The sequence below is a fragment of the Nerophis lumbriciformis genome, linkage group LG18 (assembly GCF_033978685.3).
Source record: "Nerophis lumbriciformis linkage group LG18, RoL_Nlum_v2.1, whole genome shotgun sequence".
Taxonomy (NCBI): Eukaryota; Metazoa; Chordata; class Actinopteri; order Syngnathiformes; family Syngnathidae; genus Nerophis; species Nerophis lumbriciformis.
The window spans coordinates 30,780,001-30,798,816 of record NC_084565.2 but is presented as its reverse complement, the minus strand read 5'-3'; the positions used below and the strand labels follow the sequence as shown (position 1 = coordinate 30,798,816).

Genomic DNA, 18,816 nt, shown 5'->3' with positions numbered 1-18,816 from the left:
CTACTGATATGGAAGAGTATTACACGGTTACTCTGCCGAGCTCCAGACAGTACAGACATTCAACAACGGCACATTTGCGGATTATAATTACTTGTTTGCAAAAAATATTCTTAACCCAATTAGGTGAAATGACATAATCTCCCACGGCACACCAGACTGTATCTCGCGACACACTAGCACAGTGGTTGAAAAACACTGCTCTAGTAATTCTACACGTGATCACACTGCAAGGAAGAGACAGAATGACGATTGACAAGTTCTTTAAAAGTTCTTTATGAGATGTGGTTACATATGAACAATATCAGCGCTCTTCTTACATTAACTTCCCGCGGGAAGTGGAGTTCCTTTGGCCCAAAACAATACCTAATACCTTTGTCATCTGGTCTTATTGTCCGCACATGAATACACATGAACATAACAGCTACAATTATGTAAACATGCAACTTAAATGAGCTGTTAAACAGTATACTTCTCAAGGGAAGCTCCAACTAACAGTATACTTCACAACAGAAGTTACAACATGTACTAACAGTGTACTTCACAACAGAAGTTACAACATGTACTACTAACATCTACAGTAGTTTTATTATTAAGTAATGTAACAATAATGTACAACAGTCACCTTAGCGAGTGGACTTTTGCAATATCTCCTTCGAGCTGCTTCTCTGTCAAACACCCCACCAGCAGCTTCTTCATATTTTCATGGATAAATGTACACCATTTGGCTATTATTTGAACATTCTTGGCTGGCATTAGACTCATTCTGCTTTAGCGTACACTCAATACGTTTAGCCAAGAAGGCAACACACTCAGTCATGTTTTTGGATGATTTTTTTTTTTTAACTCAACGGACATTATGTCGATCTCTAGCTATAAGCTATTGCTCGTGACCAAGACCGGATGTTTTGAGTGGATCTTACGGGGTTATTTGAGGCATTTGTCACGCCACCTAATGGCGTTGTTGCTTGTATTACAAGCATAACATTTAGCTGAGAGACCGCTATTATCTCAAAACACTCTGAAGTTGAGGTACCACTGTGTTAAGTTTCTCCAATATGGCAGTTTTTTTTTCTTTCATATTTATGATACATAGATAACAGAATAGTGTTTGGCAAAAACTTAAAAAAATACAAATAAATACAAAAAAGACAACAAAAATTAATGTTAAGAAATAATGGAAACATGGTTATTCTAATAGTTTGTTCATTTTGAGAATTGGAACACAGTATATTTTTTTATTTCCAATCAACGCCATTAAATATTTTCTTCAATTTGTACTGACCGACATTGAAAGTTTTGGTCTGACAAACTTCCTGGAGATTATTTCACTTTTTATCTATTAGATCCATACCATTAATCGAATGACAAAGGTCTAGGCTTTCTTTGAGCACGCTCTTGACAAAGGTTTATTAGTGCTAGTTTTTAATTATTAGGACATATTTTTCTGGTATTAGAAAGGTATGTTTTTGCTAAATATGAGTATAAATGTAGATATTACTGTTTGAACTAAGGAGCTGTGAAAATAGCAAAACATCATTTCCAACCCAGTTTTGAGTTGAACAAATGTGTTGTTCCAGATGACAGCATATGGAGTAAGAAGTTGTGTTTTTGCAAACTAATCAGGAACGTAAAGTTTGTTAGTGCAATAGTGGAAGTTTAGCAGGATCATAATTGCATTTTAATGAGAATTCAATGCCACTAACTTTTTCAAAAATAACATTTGTAAAGTAATACCAAAGCTTGTTGTTTTGTATATACATTTTGAGCCATTTAAACTTCAGGATGGTGTTGAATGGGCCAAAATGCATCATGTTGACCACCCTACATCCCCAATTCATAATTCAATTGCACAAGACATATTTTTTAACAGTCGTATTTTTCCTCCTCATACAAAATAAAACAATGTTTTATATTTTAACTGTATTATGTTTTTTGGGACATCCAACACCCTCGCTGGGTATACTGTACTAGCCTCTCTATACACAGCCGGTGAGCACACAGAAAGCTCTAACATTATTGTGGAAGCACAACACAAAATAAATCACCAAACAAAGAACTGCAACTTGATTCACAATGCACAACTTTGAAAGTGACTATAGAGTGAAGCTTACTCATTAACATTTGGTTAGTGGTTTCCTGGCCCGGTTCCTGATGGTGACGCTTGTATTACACAAACTGCAACAGGACAGTTTCTCCGGAGTGTTTCTTCAAAAATCTATCTGACGGCCAAATGTATGCGCATGTGGTTGCTCACTTGGTACTTCAATCGGAAACTTTTGCTGCAAAACCAGCAAGAAAAAGGTTTCTCCCCCGAATGAATGCGCATGTGTCTCGTCATGTGATGCTTCAAGGAGAATCTTTTCCCGCAAACTGAGCAGGGGAAAGGTTTCTCTCCGGTGTGCGTTCGCATGTGTAGTATCAAATTACTGCTGACAAAGGCCTTCCCGCATTCGGAGCATGGAATGTATTTGCGCTTCCGGCAACGCACCTTATCTCCTTTTGTCTTATTACTCTCCGAAACTTCTTGGATTTGGTCGCTGTGATTGGTCTCAGAAGAATGTGACGTCGTTCCCTTCGTATCCGACTGTAAGGCAACGTTGATGTCCGTTGGTGATATTTCGCGGTGCTTTCCATCATCTTCTGTCGGCGCGGTGGTGAGAGGTTTTTCTGAGGTGTGTTTTTGCCCCGTTTGATCCGAGCAGGGCAAAGATTTCTCAAGCGCGTGCGTTCTTATGTGCTTTATCATGTCATTCTTGGACTTGAATCCTTTAGCGCAGACTGAACAGGGGAGGCGTTTCTCCTCTGTATGCGTTCGAATGTGTCTGGTCAAGTATTCCTGCAAGTGGAAACTTCTACCACAAACCGAGCAAGCAAAAGGTTTTTCTCCCGTGTGCATCGTCATGTGTCTTTTTAGTCCTGCCCTGTTGACGTACGATTTCCCACATTCAGAGCAGGTAAAGTGTTTGTTGTCGATGTGATGTCTCATATCAGCGTCCGTATTACTCTCCAAAAGTTTGTTGGCGTCATCATTGGGATTGGTGTCAGAAATGTCGGCCATGTCGTCAAAAATGTCTGCGTGTGATCCTCCACAGTGCTCTCCATTGTCTTCTGCCGTCATGTGTTGCTCCGCCTCCCTGTTTTCCTCACTTCCACAATAAAGCAGTTGTGAGGACTGAGCTTCGTCTTCCGCGTCCTCACTTTTCACAGGAACATAAGTCAATAGGAAATCGGTAATGTCAGCCGCCTCCATCCCTTCTGACATTTCGTCCATATCGGACAGCGGAGCGCAGACGCTATCTGGCTCTGATTGGATGTTTTCTCCAAAATACGCTCTGTCAGATTCTGTTGCCAGGTGTTGCATGTCCTCTTCCTCTTTAATGCTTGGGGCCTCTGGCTGATCCTGTTCCACCCTGGAGAACCACTCCTTCTGCTCTTCTTGACTCTTCCCTGACCCCTGCTGGTCGTCTACAGGACAATAAAGAAAGCAAACCTGGTGAATAAAACTGACATTTGAGATAAGCAGGGCATGGTTAGACCTAATTCCAGTATTGGGGACGGCAAAGACATCGCACACAACATGTCATTGGCAGACCCAGAACAAGAAAACCTTCCAACAACTCATTCGGACTTTGGCCTGGTTGCATGCATCATTAACTTATGCGCAAACCCCAAAACCAGTGAAGTTGGCACGTTGTGTAAATCGTAAATAAAAACAGAATACAATGATTTGCAAATCCTTTTCAACCTATATTCAATTGAATAGACTGCAAAGACAAGATATTTAACGTTCGAACTGGAAAACTTTATTTTTTTGCAAATATTAGCCCATTTGGAATTTGATGCCTGTAACAACTGAGAATGTTGAGGAATGCTCATCAAACACTTATTTGGAACATCCCACAGGTGAACAGGCTAATTGGGAACAGGTGGGTGCCATGATTGGGTATAAAAGCAGCTTCCACGAAATGCTCAGTCATTCACAAACAAGGATGGGGCGAGGGTCACCAGTTTGTGAACAAACGCGTGAGCAAATTGTCCAACAGTTTAAGAACAACATTTCTCAACGAGCTATTGCAAGGAATTTATGGATTTCACCATCTAAGGTCCGTAATATCGTCAAACGGTTCAGAGGATCTGGAGAAATCACTGCACGTAAGCAATGATATTACGGATCTTCGATCCCTCAGGCGGTGTGTAAAGGATATCACCACATGGGCTCAGGAACACCTCAGAAAACCACTGTCAGTAACTACAGTTCGTCGCTACATCTGTAAGGGCAAGTTAAAACTACTTTGCAAAGCGAAAGCTGTTTATCAACAACACCCGAGTTCATCTAAGATGGATTGATGCAAAGTGGAAAAGTGTTCTGTGGTCTGACAAGTCCATATTTCAAATTGTTTTTGGAAATTGTGGACGTCGTGTCCTCCGGAACAAAGAGGAAAAGAACCATCCGGATTGTTATAGGCGCAAAGTTCAAAAGCCAGCATCTGTGATGGTATGGGGGTGTATTAGTGCCCAAGGCATGGGTAACTTACACATCTGTGAAGGCACCATTAATGCTGAAAGGTACATACAGGTTTTGGAGCAAGATATGTTGCCATCCAAGCAACGTTATCATGGACGCCCCTGCTTATTTCAGCAAGACAATGCCAAGCCATGTGTTACAACAGCGTGGCTTCATAGTAAAAGAGTGCGGGTACTAGACTGGCCTGCCTGTAGTCCAGACCTGTCTCCCATTGAAAATGTGTGGCGCAATATAAAGCGTAAAATACCACAACGGAGACCCCGGACTGTTGAACAACTTAAACTGTACATCAAGCAAGAATGGGAAAGAATTACACCTGAAAAGCTTCAAAAATTGGTCTCAGTTTCCAAACGTTTACTGAGTGTTGTTTAAAGGAAATGCCATTTGGCCATGTACCAATTTTTTTTGCAATGTGTTGCTGCCATTAAATTCTAGGTTAATGATTATTTGCAAAAAAAAAGTAGTTTTTCAGTTCGAACATTAAATATCTTGTCTTTGCAGTTTGTCTTTGTTGCCTGGTAGGCCTAAAAACAAAATCTCAGATTTGAATTTTATACCTTGTTTTTTAAATATACCAACAAATACAAAAGACAGACATCATTCAAAAACAAGTTTTTCTTTTATTTGATCAAAAACTAGTAGTTTGAAATGACACTGCATCTTAATCTTGGCAAAACTCGAATTCAATTATTGTTGTTTTTTGTAGACCACATTGAAATTGTAATTTTCATGCAATCATTTTTAAATAACTACCGTAAATTAAGAGTTTCCTCTGGGAGGCAAAACTTATTTTAAAAAAAACAAATAAACAAAAAATTCTGTTAACAAAAATGTAGCATTGTAGTTTGCATGTAAATAATGAATAATCTCCGACATTGAGATTAATAAAGAACAAATTTAAAACTTCGGTCTTGAATACAATTCTGTAACTAAAATGTAGTATTATAGATTGTATGCAAATAATCCAGTAAAACATTGAGGACTATAGTTTCAGTAAGTGGATAAACAAAAGGCTTTTTCATTGTATGTGAGCCACATCTTGGTGGTGGGATTCTTTCTCATCATACATGGTACCTTGTGCAAATGGTTCCACCACAATACACTGCTTTTTAGCGGGAGTTTGTTTGTTGTTGTTGTTGTTGCGGTCTTATATGCCTCGTAAACAACTGCATTTCCTGCACTTGGTTGGAGGCTTCGGTTTCAGATGCTGCAATAAGTTTGTTGTCCTGCTGCCTTTTTTAAACAAACTTTTGTGGTGTGCAGTCATTCACCCATGTTGCTGCAAATATAAACAACTTGTTTTTTTCTTTGGAAAAAAAGTCTAGCTCTTGTTCGCTTTAAGATTAGCCATGTGTGTGAATCCACACTAAGGAAAGGAGGAGGAGGGTGGACGCTACGGAAGCTCCTAGGAGCAAATGGTATGCCGCAGCAAAAGCAGAAAAAAACTCATTTTTTTGTAACGAAAAACTCGAATTTATCGATAAAATCGATAAATCGCCCAGGCCTATGATTGAGCTAGTTTGCCAATGTGTGATCTCCCACGGCCAACTACAGGTAGATATTGCAAGGATTTCTACTCCTCTAGTAAACTTTATGAGCCTTTTGTCTGTGTGAACTGATCTCCTGAAATAAATCACTTTTGCAATATATTCTAATTTGTTAAGATGCACCTGAAGTTCTGATTGTACTCCAACTGTCAAGAGCTGTTTCACACTTGGCTAGAGATCCTCCACCAAGCTCTCCATCAGCTTCATGTGTCGAGTTGAGCTGACAAGGTAAAACGTCTCTTTCAAGCGTGTGTTCTCATGTGCACGTTCAAGTCATACTTTTCTCTGAATCTTTTGGCACAAATTGAACAGGGAAAAGGTTTCTCACCTGTATGTATTCTCATGTGTCTTTTCACATGATGCTTTAGGGAGAATCTTTTACCGCAAAAATTGCAAGCAAACGGTCTCTCCCCGGTGTGCGTCCTCATATGTAATGTCAAATTACACTTCTGGTTAAATGATTTCCCACATACAGCGCAGTCAAAGTGTTTGTTGTCGGTGTAATGTCTCATGTCACCTTTCGCGTCCTTATGTGTCTCCAAAGGTTCTTTGGCAGCGTCGCTGTGATCGCCCCCAGAAGAGTGTGACATCATGTCATCCATGTCTGACAGTGGAGCAAAAAGGTCTCCCTCTGATCCTTCACAGTGCTCTCCATCCTCTCCTGTTATGTGTTGAGTTAGAGGCTCCACCCCTCTGTTCTCCTCACTTTGACAGGGATGAAGCTGTGAGGACTGAGCCATGTCTTTATAGACCTCACTCTTCAAAGGGACAGGGACATCAGGGACATCAGTCAATGGGAACTTGGTGATGTTAGCCTCATCCAGTCCTTCAAGCTGCTCCCACGATTCCTCCTCTTCCTCCTTGATGTGCGCGGGCTCTGGCTCCTCCTGCCCCACACTAGAGCTCCATTCCTGCTGCTTAAGGGGAACCTCTTCTTGACTGCCTGTTGACACCTGCTGGACATCTGCAGGAATACGAGACAGAAATAAAATATTTAAAGTTAAAAAAAATTTTTTTTTTAAATGTTACCCCTTAAACCTCTAAAGGCTTAATGGCCACATGCGTGGACAGCATCTTTTAGCTCTTATTTCCAAAACTGTGTACACTACTGAATTGGGGTCTTATGGCCGCTTATGTGGACACTTATACTGCTATCAGGTGGTGTCAGAAGAGTATAACATACAATGGAATTTGGAAAAAAAAAGTGTAAAAATAAGAATTAGCATGTCACTAAACATGAAGTACAGTACACGTTTGCAGTGTTGGGACTAACGCGTTACAAACGCCGTTAGTTTCGGCGGTAACTAGTAATCTAACGCGTTATTTTTATATTCAGTAACTCAGTTACCGTTACTACATGATGCGTTACTGCGTTATTTTACGTTACTTTTGATGTAGTATCGGCTAGAAAAAGAAGCGCTGCGGTGTCGTTCTTCTGAATCTTCCTCTGTCACAAGCCGGAGAGAAGAAAAGAGGCTCGATCTATGTGTGTGTCTGGGTGTGGGGAGGGGAGGCACACACGTGATCCGCGGTTTGATATATGAAACAAAACAAAAAAATTTGTTGGCACGTTTAGTCCACACACAGCGTGGTCATGGCGAGCGGAGTAACGGAGGAGCTTGAACGCCCCGCGCCATTGAATCGGTGTGTTTATAGGTGCAGACTCGGTTGTGCAAAACGAGGATTTTAAACACATGCTGAACGTGCTTGAGCCACGTTACGACATCCCGTCGCGCACCCACTTCAGCAATAAGATTGTGCCAGATCTTTATGAGCAGGAGAAGAAAAAAGTTGTGGATGAACTATCCCGAGCATCATCTGTTGCGCTCATGACAGACGGGTGGACGTCCAGCGGAACTATAAGCGCTCACTTCATCACAGCAGACTGGGAGATGAGAAGACACGCCCCCTCTACGAGAGTCACCTTGCGCAGGTACTGACACAAGCAGTGGAGGAATGGAAGATAAAGATATCCCAGTCACACGTGATAATGCCAAAAATCTAATAATTACAGTGAATGAGGCAGGACTGGGACCACAGATAGGTGCTTTGCACATGTAGTGAATTTGGCATCACAGAAGGGAATCTCAGTCAATAGGATGGAGCGCCTCCTTGGGAGGATCAGGAAGGAGGTTTCCTACTTCCACCCAAGCACAACAGCTGCTCATGTGCTTAAGACAAAGCAAGAAATGCTAAAGCTGCCTACTCATAAGCTCATACATGATGTCCCAACGAGGTGGAACTCCTCTTATGATATGTTGGAGCAGCAGGCAGCTATATACTCTGCATTGACCCACAACACCCTGAAGACAAATGTCACCCTGTCTGATGATGATGTGAGTGGCAGATGAGGTCCTCCAGGTGCTTAAACCCCTCAAAAGTGTTACATCTCCACTGAGCACTGAAACTTCACCATCTGTGTCAATGATCCTGCCACTGAAAACAAGGATTCTACAATCCTTGGCTCCAAGTGTGGAAGACAGCAGCATCACTCCAGATGTCAGGCTTTATTTCACTACCTATGTTTCAAGGAAGATGATGTGCCTTCTTATGTTGCACTTTAACTTGTTTTTTATTAATGGTCATTTGTCCAAGTTTAAAGAAAGGAGGAATGCCTTTTTATGTTGCACTGTTTTTCATTAATTATGTTAAAAGGAAAATACAAATGCATGTCAAGTTGATCAACAGATTGTATTATTCTCCAGTGCAATAACAGTACTGAAATTAAGGCTAAAAGGGCATTAGTGGGAGCTTTAAAAAAAAAAGAAGAAAAGAAGTAACTAAATAGTTACTTTTCACAGTAACGCATTACTTTTTGGTGTAAGTAACTGAGTTAGTAACTGAGTTACTTTTGAAATAAAGTAACTAGTAACTGGTTTTCAGTAACTAACCCAACACTGCACGTTTGTTACATATGGACTAAGTACATCATATCAAAATATGATTCTTAGTTTTTATTCTAATTAGGGTCCAATAAGCCCAAATAGCAAAGAGAAATAAAAAAAAGCATGTAAACAAACAGCTTGGGCCTTAAGAGGTTAAAAAAGAGAAAAGTTGTCGTCATCAAAGTCCCCGAAATGTTGATGGAAAAGTCCCCTATTGGTCATCATCCTGTCTTGAGTACTTTACCAAATTACCCAATAAATATTGAAGTGAGCAATAACTCGTTCCAGAAAAGTGGGCGAAACATGGGGCTAACGGTAAATTGGTTAGTTGTATAATATATGTGGAAAAATAAATGAAACCAACCTGCTTTGCGTGACCGAGCACGCGGTTTGAGGAAATTGTCCAGCAGTTCGCGATGTCGCTTGTTCTCCACCTTTGTTCGAGAAAGCTCCTCCTCGTACTCTTCTATGGTCCTTTCGAACAGGCCAAATATTTCCTCAACAGCAGCATGGAGTCGCTGCTCCATCAGCGCTCTCAGCATTTGGACTTTAAACATGTTAGCTTCTTGCTTAGCTTAGCGTTGCTAACGTCGACGCTAACGAGCTAAGCTAATTAAAAAGAGGGTTCCGAAGTCCACAGTTCTTCTTCAGCACTAACACGATATTAACTATCTCTCTATTATGTCGGTAATGAAAATATCGGTCGTGAAAATTGGAGCACAAACTCGGCAAAACAGCAGACTGATTACTCCATTTCTTCCGAACTTTCGTTTGTTTTTCACTGGCTGTCTTCTTTTCTTCTTCTACATGTTAATGGCGGGTCGCAACCAACGTTATAGGTGCATACCGCCACCTACTGTACTGGAGTGTGTATGTTCAGGGTGAGTACTTAGTAGGGGTGTGGGGAAAAATCGATTCGATTTCAAATCGCCATTCTCACGTTGTACGATTCAGTATCGAGTCTCATTTTTCAAAAAATGTTATTTTTAATTAAATTTTATTTTATTTTTTTAATTTTTATTAATTAATCCAACAAAACAATACACAGCAATACCATAACAATGCAATCCAATTCCAAAACCGACCCAGCAACACTCAGAACAGCAATAAACAGAGCAATTGAGAGGACACACAAACACGACACAGAACAATCCAAAAGTAGTGAAACAAAAATGAATATTATCAACAACAGTATCAATATTAGTTACAATTTCAACATAGCAGTGATTAAAAATCCCTCATTGACATTATCATTAGACATTTATAAAAAAAAAAAAAGTAAAAAAATAAATAAAAATGAACAATAGTGTCACAGTGGCTTACACTTGCATCGCATCTCATAAGCTTGACAACACACTGTGTCCAATATTTTCACAAAGATAAAATAAGTGATATTTTCGGTTCATTTAATAGTTAAAACAAATTTACATTATTGCAATGTTGATCAAACATTGTCCTTTACAATTATAAAAGCTTTTTACAAAAATCTACTACTCTGCTTGCATGTCAGCAGACTGGGGTAGATCCTACTGAAATCCTATGTATTGAATGAATAGAGAATCGTTTTGAATCAGAAAATGATCGTTTTTGAATCGAGAATCACGTTGAATCGAAAAAAAACGATTTATAATCGAATCGTGACCCCAAGAATCGATATTGAATCGAATCGTGGGTATCTTGAGATACAGTCTGGTGTGCTGTGGGAGATGATCTAATTTCACCTATTTGGGTTAAAAATATTTTTTGCAAACCAGTAATTATAGTCTGCAAACTATGTGTTGTTGTTGAGTGTCGGTGCTGTCTAGAGCTCGGCAGAGTAACCGTGTAATACTCTTCCATATCAGCAGGTGGCAGCCGGTAGCTAATTGCTTTGTAGATGTCGGAAACAGCGGGAGGCATCGTGCAGGTAAAAAGTTATCTAATGCTTAAACCAAAAATAAACAAAAGGAGAGTGCTCCTAAGAAAAGGCATTGAAGCTTAGGGAAGGCTATGCAAAGCGAAACTAAAACTGAACTGGTCAACAAAAACAGAATGCTGGACGACAGCAAAGACTTACAGCTTGTGGAGCAGACAAGCGTCCACAAAGTACATCCAAACATGACATGACAATCAGCAATGTCCGCGCAAAGAAGGATAACAACAACTTAAATAGCCTTGATTGCTAAAACAAAGCAGGTGCGGGGAATAGCGTTCAAGGAATATATGAAACTGCTACAGGAAAATACCAACAAAACAGGAAAAGCCAAAATAGGAGCGCAAGACAAGAACTAAAACACTACACACAGGAAGACACCAAAAAACTCAAAATAAGTCATGGCGTGATGTTACAAGTCATGACAGTACACCTACTTTGAGACAAGAGCTATATTGATGCATGCTTGGTTATGGTTTAAAGTCATTTCCTACACTTGCGAGAACAACTTTTTATTGTCAATATCGGCTACGGAGTTTCATTTTTTAATGTTTTCCGCTGGTGGTGTGCATCCGTATTTTTTCAATGAAAAAAATATGCCTTGGCTCAAAAAAGGTTGAAAAACACTGCTGTAGCAAATATCACAGTGAACCCTGTGATATCCACCCAAAACATCTGTTTATACTCACCAGTATTAGAACATAACGTTGTTTTTTAATGTCGGGAAAGAAGAAAGTGAGGGTGATTTTTTTATTTATTTCTTTAATCAAATTAAAGAAAGAAATCATCAAAAAAAAAAAAAGACCGTGCACGCTGGTAACTTTGTAAAACAATTCGAGTGTATCACTGCTAATCTGCACCGTACTGTAGCAGAAGAATCATAACATAATCAGGCCAAATATTTCTTCAACAGCAACCTCAATAAAGTACTATCCATCTATCTTTAGTCGCTGCTGCACCAAAACTCTCAGTTTGTGCACTTTACACATTTTCACACAATTAAAGTCGTGCTAACTCCACAGCTAAGCGATGTATTGCTAACTTCCGCTTTGTCTTCTTCGGTGGTGGCCTACTTGCATTTCGCTCCTGCCACCAACCGGGATTAATTGGCTATAACTGGCCTAGTCTCCATCTCCGGAAATTATTGTACATGTGAAAGGAGCTTGCATGACTGAAATATACTGTGATCATAAAAGTTGATGCCTACTAGATCTGAGCCTAAATTGAATTTAAAAATTGTTTGAAAAGGCCCGACCGATAAAATTATTTATTTTATTGCCGCTGCCAATTCAAATCCAATAGGACATACACTATATTGCCAAAAGTATTTGGCCACCTGCCTTGACTCACATATGAACTTGAAGTTCCATCCCATTCCTAACTCATAGGGTTCAATATGATGTGGGTCCACCTTTTGCAGCTATTACAGCTTCAACTCTTCTGGGAAGGCTGTCCACAAGGTTGCGGAGTGTGTTTATAGGAATTTTCCACCATTCTTCCAAAAGCGCATTGGTGAGGTCACACACTGATGTTGGTCGAGAAGGCCTGGCTCTCAGTCTCTCATTCTAATTCATCCCAAAGGTGTTCTATCGGGTTCAGGTCAGGACTCTGTGCAGGCCAGTCAAGTTCATCCGCACCAGACTCTGTCATCCATGTCTTTATGGACCTTGCTTTGTGCACTGGTGCACAGTCATGTTGGAAGAGGAAGGGGCCCGCTCCAAACTGTTCCCACAAGGTTGTGAGCATGGAATTGTCCAAAATGTTTTGGTATCCTGGAGCATTCAAAGTTCCTTTCACTGGAACTAAGGGGCCAAGCTCAACTCCTGAAAAACAACCCCACACCATAATTCCTCCGCTGACCCCTCTCTTGTCAGTTTACGTGGCCTACTACTTGGTGGCTGAGTTGCTGTTGTTCCAAAACTCTTCCATTTTCTTATAATAAAGCCGACAGTTGACTTTGGAATATATAGAATCGAGGAAATTTCACGACTGGATTTATTGCACAGGTGGCATCCTATGACAGTTCCACACTGGAAATCACTGAGCTCCTGTGAGCGACCCATTCTTTCACAAATGTTTGTAGAAACAGTCTCCATGCCTTGGTGCTTGATTTTATACACCTGTGGCCGGGCCAAGTGATTAAGACACCTGATTCTGATCATTTGGATGGGTGGCCAAATACTTTGGGCAATATAGTGTAGATGCAATGTAGGTTCACAGTGATTAAACAAGAACATATGCAAGAACATATGAGAAAATAAAAAATAGAGAATACAATAAAAATATATACAATACAAGAATATATGAGAAAGTTGTTTAAAAAAAGTATTTTTCATCAATAAAGATCTTACAGGAGTTTAATAATCAGTAGTATAAAAAACACATTAACTCCACAGCATACAATAAATTGCCATTTTCAGAAAGTAGATGAACCGTACTTTATTAACGGGTACATTACATTAGCTTACAAGTAAAGCGTTTTTATTTACATTAGTAGTTAAAAAACAAAAACCTGCAAGATTAAAATAATTGTCACGCAGTGATGTAATTCAGGGTGAGGAGAAGGGACATGTCCATTGCACTTGATCAAGATTTGGTCACATGCAGTTTTAACTTTTTACCATCCAAAACAATGTTACACACAGTCTAGCTAGCAGCTAGCTGCTAAGCTAACGAAGCTAGCGCGGAGAAAGGCGTCGCCGGGCGCCGGTCAGAAGGAGTCTACTCCTGCACACCGTGACCAGGACTTCTCGGAAGACAGCAGGAACTTCACTCGGTGACAGAAAACACCGTGAGTATGGCTTCCTGCGCGTCTTGCACCTTACTCACGGAGAGGCTGGCTCTGCTAGAGGGCCGTGTCCGCCAGTTAGAGCAGAGTAATCTCGTAACTTTAGATGTTGCGGACACATCTGCTAGCGTTAGCTGTAGCGAGCTAACTAGCCCAGCATGTAGTAGTCCTAAGCGGCCTACAAGCTACGGTGTACCGGTTGAGACGCATAATAGATTTAGCTCTTTAGCTAGTCCTACACCCCAGTCTACCGGGCACCACACCTTAGTCATAGGGGACTCCATCACCCGAAACATAAAGCTTAGCAAACCAGCCACAATTAAGTGCATCCCGGGGGCCCGAGCACCTGACATAGAGGCTAATCTTAGGGAGCTAACTCGCAACAGGCCTAGTAAACACGTACGACAGGCTAATCGCACCACTAGTTATGCGAATATAGTTGTACACGTTGGCTCCAATGACACTAGAATGAGACAGTCAGAGATTACAAAGAGAAACATAGCCAGGACTTGTGATCTCGCTAGAAAGATGTCCAGGCATCGAGTAATTGTCTCTGGCCCCCTGCCTGCGAGAGGCAATGATGAGAGATATAGCAGATTAGTCTCGCTTAACAAGTGGCTGGCTAGCTTCTGTAGACAACAGGGACTAACGTTTATTGATAATTGGCCCTCTTTCTGGGGCAAACCAGGCTTGCTGATGAGGGACGGCCTTCACCCTAACCAGGAAGGCGCCATCATCCTGTCTAAGAATATAGACTACTGTTTAAGTCACATTTGACTAACTACACTAGAGCAAGCCCGGTCACAGGCAATTACAGAGCCTGCTAGTCCGGGTGAGGAGTCAGTTAAGCTAGAACTAGCCAGCGCCAGGCTGGATAATTCCTGTACGCATAGCAATTTTCTTAGAATAACACACAACTCACATAATGTGTTTTCTGTTGTGAATGTGTCCGGGGTAGATATGCATTCTACTGAGGTGGCAAATCATGATGCGTTCAGTCGATCGCAGCATCAAGCAAACAATCTGAAAATTCCCGTCGTATCAATTCCTAGATATGGTCGAAACTATTTAAAGTGCACTACGTATAATAAACGCAACATTATTAATATTTCTACTACGGATAATTTAAACAAAAACTCGTCAAAACAGCCCAATACTTATAATATGGGCTTTTTAAACATAAGATCATTGTCTCCCAAAACGTTATTAGTTAATGAGGTCATTAGAGACAACAATCTTAACGTCATTGGTCTTAGCGAAACCTGGCTCAAACCAGACGAATTTTTTGCGCTAAATGAGGCATCTCCTCCTAACTATACGAATGCGCATATTGCCCGTCCCCTTAAAAGGGGTGGGGGGGTCGCATTAATATACAATGAAAACTTTAACCTTACCCCTAACCTAAATAATAAATACAAATCGTTTGAGGTGCTTACTATGAGGTCTGTCGCACCGCTGCCTCTCGATATGGCTGTTATCTACCGCCCCCCAGGGCCCTACTCGGACTTTATTAATGAATTCTCAGAGTTCGTTGCTGATTTAGTGACGCACGCAGACAATATAATCATAATGGGGGACTTTAATATCCATATGAATACCCCATCGGACCCTCAGTGCGTGGCGCTCCAGACTATAATTGATAGCTGTGGTCTTACACAAATAATAAATGAACCTACGCATCGCAACGGCAATACGATAGATCTAGTGCTGGTCAGGGGTGTCACCACCTCCAAAGTTATGGTACTCCCGTATACTAAAGTAATGTCCGATCATTACCTTATAAAATTCGAAGTTCTGACTCATTGTCAACAAACTAATAATAATAATAACTGCTATAGCAGCCGCAACATTAATGCCGCCACAACGATGACTCTTGCTGACCTACTGCCTTCGGTAATGGCACCATTCCCAAATTATGTCGGCTCTATTGATAACCTCACTAACAACTTTGACAATGCCCTGCGCAAAACCATTGATAGCATAGCACCGCTAAAACAAAAAAGGGCCCCTAAAAGGCGCACCCCATGGTTTACAGAGGAAACCAGAGCTCATAAATTATCATGTAGAAAGTTGGAACGCAAATGGCGCGCGACCAAGCTTGAGGTTTTCCATCAAGCATGGAGTGATAGTTTAATATCGTATAAACGCATGCTTACCTTAGCTAAAGCTAAATATTACTCAAATCTCATCCGCCTCAACAAAAACGACCCTAAATTTTTGTTTAGTACAGTAGCATCGCTAACCCAACAAGGGACTCCTCCCAATAGCTCCACCCACTCGGCAGATGACTTTATGAATTTCTTTAATAAGAAAATTGAACTCATTAGAAAGGAGATTAAAGACAACGCATCCCAGCTACAACTGGGTTCTATGAACACAGATACAACTGTATCTACGACGGATACTGCAATACAAAATAGTCTCTCTCTTTTTGATGAAATAACATTAGAGGAACTATTACAGCGTGTAAGTGGGATAAAACAAACAACATGTTTACTTGACCCACTTCCTGGGAAACTTATCAAGGAGCTTTTTGTATTATTAGGTCCATCAGTGCTAAATATTATAAACTTATCACTTTCCTCTGGCACTGTTCCCCTAGCATTCAAGAAAGCGGTTATTCATCCTCTGCTCAAAAGACCTAACCTTGATCCTGACCTCATGGTAAACTACCGACCGGTGTCCCACCTTCCCTTTATTTCGAAAATCCTCGAAAAAATTGTCGCACAGCAGCTAAATGAACACTTAGTGTCTAACAATCTCTGTGAACCTTTTCAATCCGGTTTCAGGGCAAATCACTCTACGGAGACAGCCCTCGCAAAAATGACTAATGATCTACTGCTGACGATGGATTCTGATGCGTCATCTATGTTGCTGCTTCTTGATCTTAGCGCTGCTTTCGATACCGTCGATCATAATATTTTATTAGAGCGTATCAAAACACGTATTGGTATGTCAGACTTAGCCTTGTCGTGGTTTAACTCTTATCTTACTGACAGGATGCAATGCGTCTCCCATAATAATGTGACCTCTGACTATGTTAAGGTAACGTGCGGAGTTCCTCAGGGTTCGGTTCTTGGCCCTGCACTCTTTAGTATTTACATGCTGCCGCTAGGCGATATCATACGCAAATACGGTGTTAGCTTTCATTGCTATGCTGATGACACCCAACTCTACATGCCCCTAAAGCTGACCAACACGCCGGATTGTAGTCAGCTGGAGGCGTGTCTTAATGAAATTAAACATTGGATGTCCGCTAACTTCTTGCAACTCAACGCCAAGAAAACGGAAATGCTGATTATCGGTCCTGCTAAACACCGACATTTATTTAATAATACCACCTTAACATTTGACAACCAAACAATTACACAAGGCGAATCAGTAAAGAATCTGGGTATTATCTTCGACCCAACTCTCTCCTTTGAATCACACATTAAGAGTGTCACTAAAACGGCCTTCTTTCATCTCCGTAATATCGCTAAAATTCGTTCTATTTTATCCACTAGCGACGCTGAGATCATTATTCATGCGTTCGTTACGTCTCGTCTCGACTACTGTAACGTATTATTTTCGGGTCTCCCTATGTCTAGCATTAAAAAATTACAGTTGGTACAAAATGCGGCTGCTAGACTTTTGACAAGAACAAGAAAGTTTGATCATATTACGCCTATACTGGCTCACCTGCACTGGCTTCCTGTGCACTTAAGATGTGACTTTAAGGTTTTACTACTTACGTATAAAATACTACACGGTCTAGCTCCGTCCTATCTTGTCGATTGTATTGTACCATATGTCCCGGCAAGAAATCTGCGTTCAAAGAACTCCGGCTTATTAGTGATTCCCAGAGCCCAAAAAAAGTCTGCGGGCTATAGAGCGTTTTCTATTCGGGCTCCAGTACTATGGAATGCCCTCCCGGTAACAATTAGAGATGCTACCTCAGTAGAAGCATTTAAGTCCCATCTTAAAACTCATTTGTATACTCTAGCCTTTAAATAGCCCCCCTGTTGGACCAGTTGATCTGCCGTTTCTTTTCTTTTCTCCTCTGCTCCCCTTTTCCTTGAGGGGGGGGGGGGGGGGCACAGGTCCGGTGGCCATGGATGAAGTGCTGGCTGTCCAGAGTCGGGACCCGGGGTGGACCGCTCGCCTGTGCATCGGCTGGGAACATCTCTACGCTGCTGACCCGTCTCCGCTCGGGATGGTGTCCTGCTGGCCCCACTATGGACTGGACTCTTACTATTATGTTGGATCCACTATGGACTGGACTCTCACAATATTATGTCAGACCCACTCGACATCCATTGCTTTCGGTCTCCCCTAGAGGGGGGGGGTTACCCACATATGCGGTCCTCTCCAAGGTTTCTCATAGTCATTCACATCGACGTCCCACTGGGGTGAGTTTTTCCTTGCCCGTATGTGGGCTTTGTACCGAGGATGTCGTTGTGGCTTGTGCAGCCCTTTGAGACACTTGTGATTTAGGGCTATATAAATAAAGATTGATTGATTGATTGATTGATTATATGGAGTAGATCTGGTGATTTTCAAAACAAATAAGTTAGGCGAGAAATAACCATAAAAAATTGTCACAAAAGCCTGTCCCAGCTGACTTTGGGTGATTAAACCCAGAATATTCTCACTGTTAGGATGCAACACTTTAGTACTGATTCGCTCATCACTACTGCACAGTACTGAATCTTGTCGAGAATCTACTTGTGTTTGTCACTGTCCCTCTTGTGTTGTCATCATTTCTTACACGTGCTGCAGCTGAACGGGTGCATTCTCATCATGTGTCTGTCCATTTGCGGCTTTGTGGTGAATCTTTTGGCGCAACACGAGCAAGCGTAAGGTCTCTCGCCCGTGTGCGTCCTCATGTGTATCGCCATGTATTTCTTTGCGGCGAAGCTTTTGGCGCAAATAGCACAGCTAAACGGTTTCTCTCCCGTGTGTACCGCCATGTGTATGGTCATGTCTGACTTTTGGGTGAATCCCTTGGCGCACAGCGGGCAGCTGAATGGTTTCTTCGCTGTGTGACACTTCATGTGTCTTTTCCATTTCCACCTTTTGTCAAACGTTTTCTTGCAAAAGGAACAGTTGAGGAGGTTATCGTCAGTGTGATGTCTCATATCTCCTTTGGAGTCCTTCTTACTCTCCAAAGGCTTTTT

The 18,816-nt window shown here is 41.3% G+C and overlaps 2 protein-coding genes across 2 annotated transcripts in view; both read right to left on the bottom strand.

Moving 5' to 3' along the window:
* Positions 1-266: 266 nt before the first annotated feature.
* On the bottom strand, positions 267-9,749 carry LOC133617801 (uncharacterized). The gene is made up of 3 exons (XM_061978032.1): positions 9,322-9,749; positions 6,401-7,036; positions 267-3,465 (listed from the first exon to the last, which is right to left on the bottom strand). The coding sequence occupies exons 1-3, from the start codon at positions 9,512-9,514 to the stop codon at positions 2,216-2,218; spliced, it is 2,079 nt and encodes a 692-aa protein (XP_061834016.1). The 5' UTR covers positions 9,515-9,749; the 3' UTR covers positions 267-2,215.
* An 8,427-nt stretch (positions 9,750-18,176) lies between these two features.
* LOC133618112 (uncharacterized) overlaps positions 18,177-18,816 on the bottom strand; it is a 6,146-nt gene continuing 5,506 nt past the window's right edge. Inside the window, exon 2 of the mRNA XM_061978581.1 lies at positions 18,177-18,816. This exon is cut by the window's right edge and continues 812 nt beyond it. Coding sequence (XP_061834565.1) covers positions 18,397-18,816 — 420 coding nt within the window. The 3' untranslated portion in view covers positions 18,177-18,396.

Coding starts and splice junctions, on each gene's coding strand:
- LOC133617801 (XM_061978032.1), bottom strand. CDS start 9,514: ATGTTTAAAGTCCAAATGCTGAGAGCGCTGATGGAGCAGCGACTCCAT. Junction 7,037..9,321: donor TGCTCGGTCACGCAAAGCAG/GTTGGTTTCATT, acceptor GTATTCCTGCAG/ATGTCCAGCAGGTGTCAACA. Junction 3,466..6,400: donor ACACATGAGAATACATACAG/GTGAGAAACCTT, acceptor ATTGTCCTGTAG/ACGACCAGCAGGGGTCAGGG.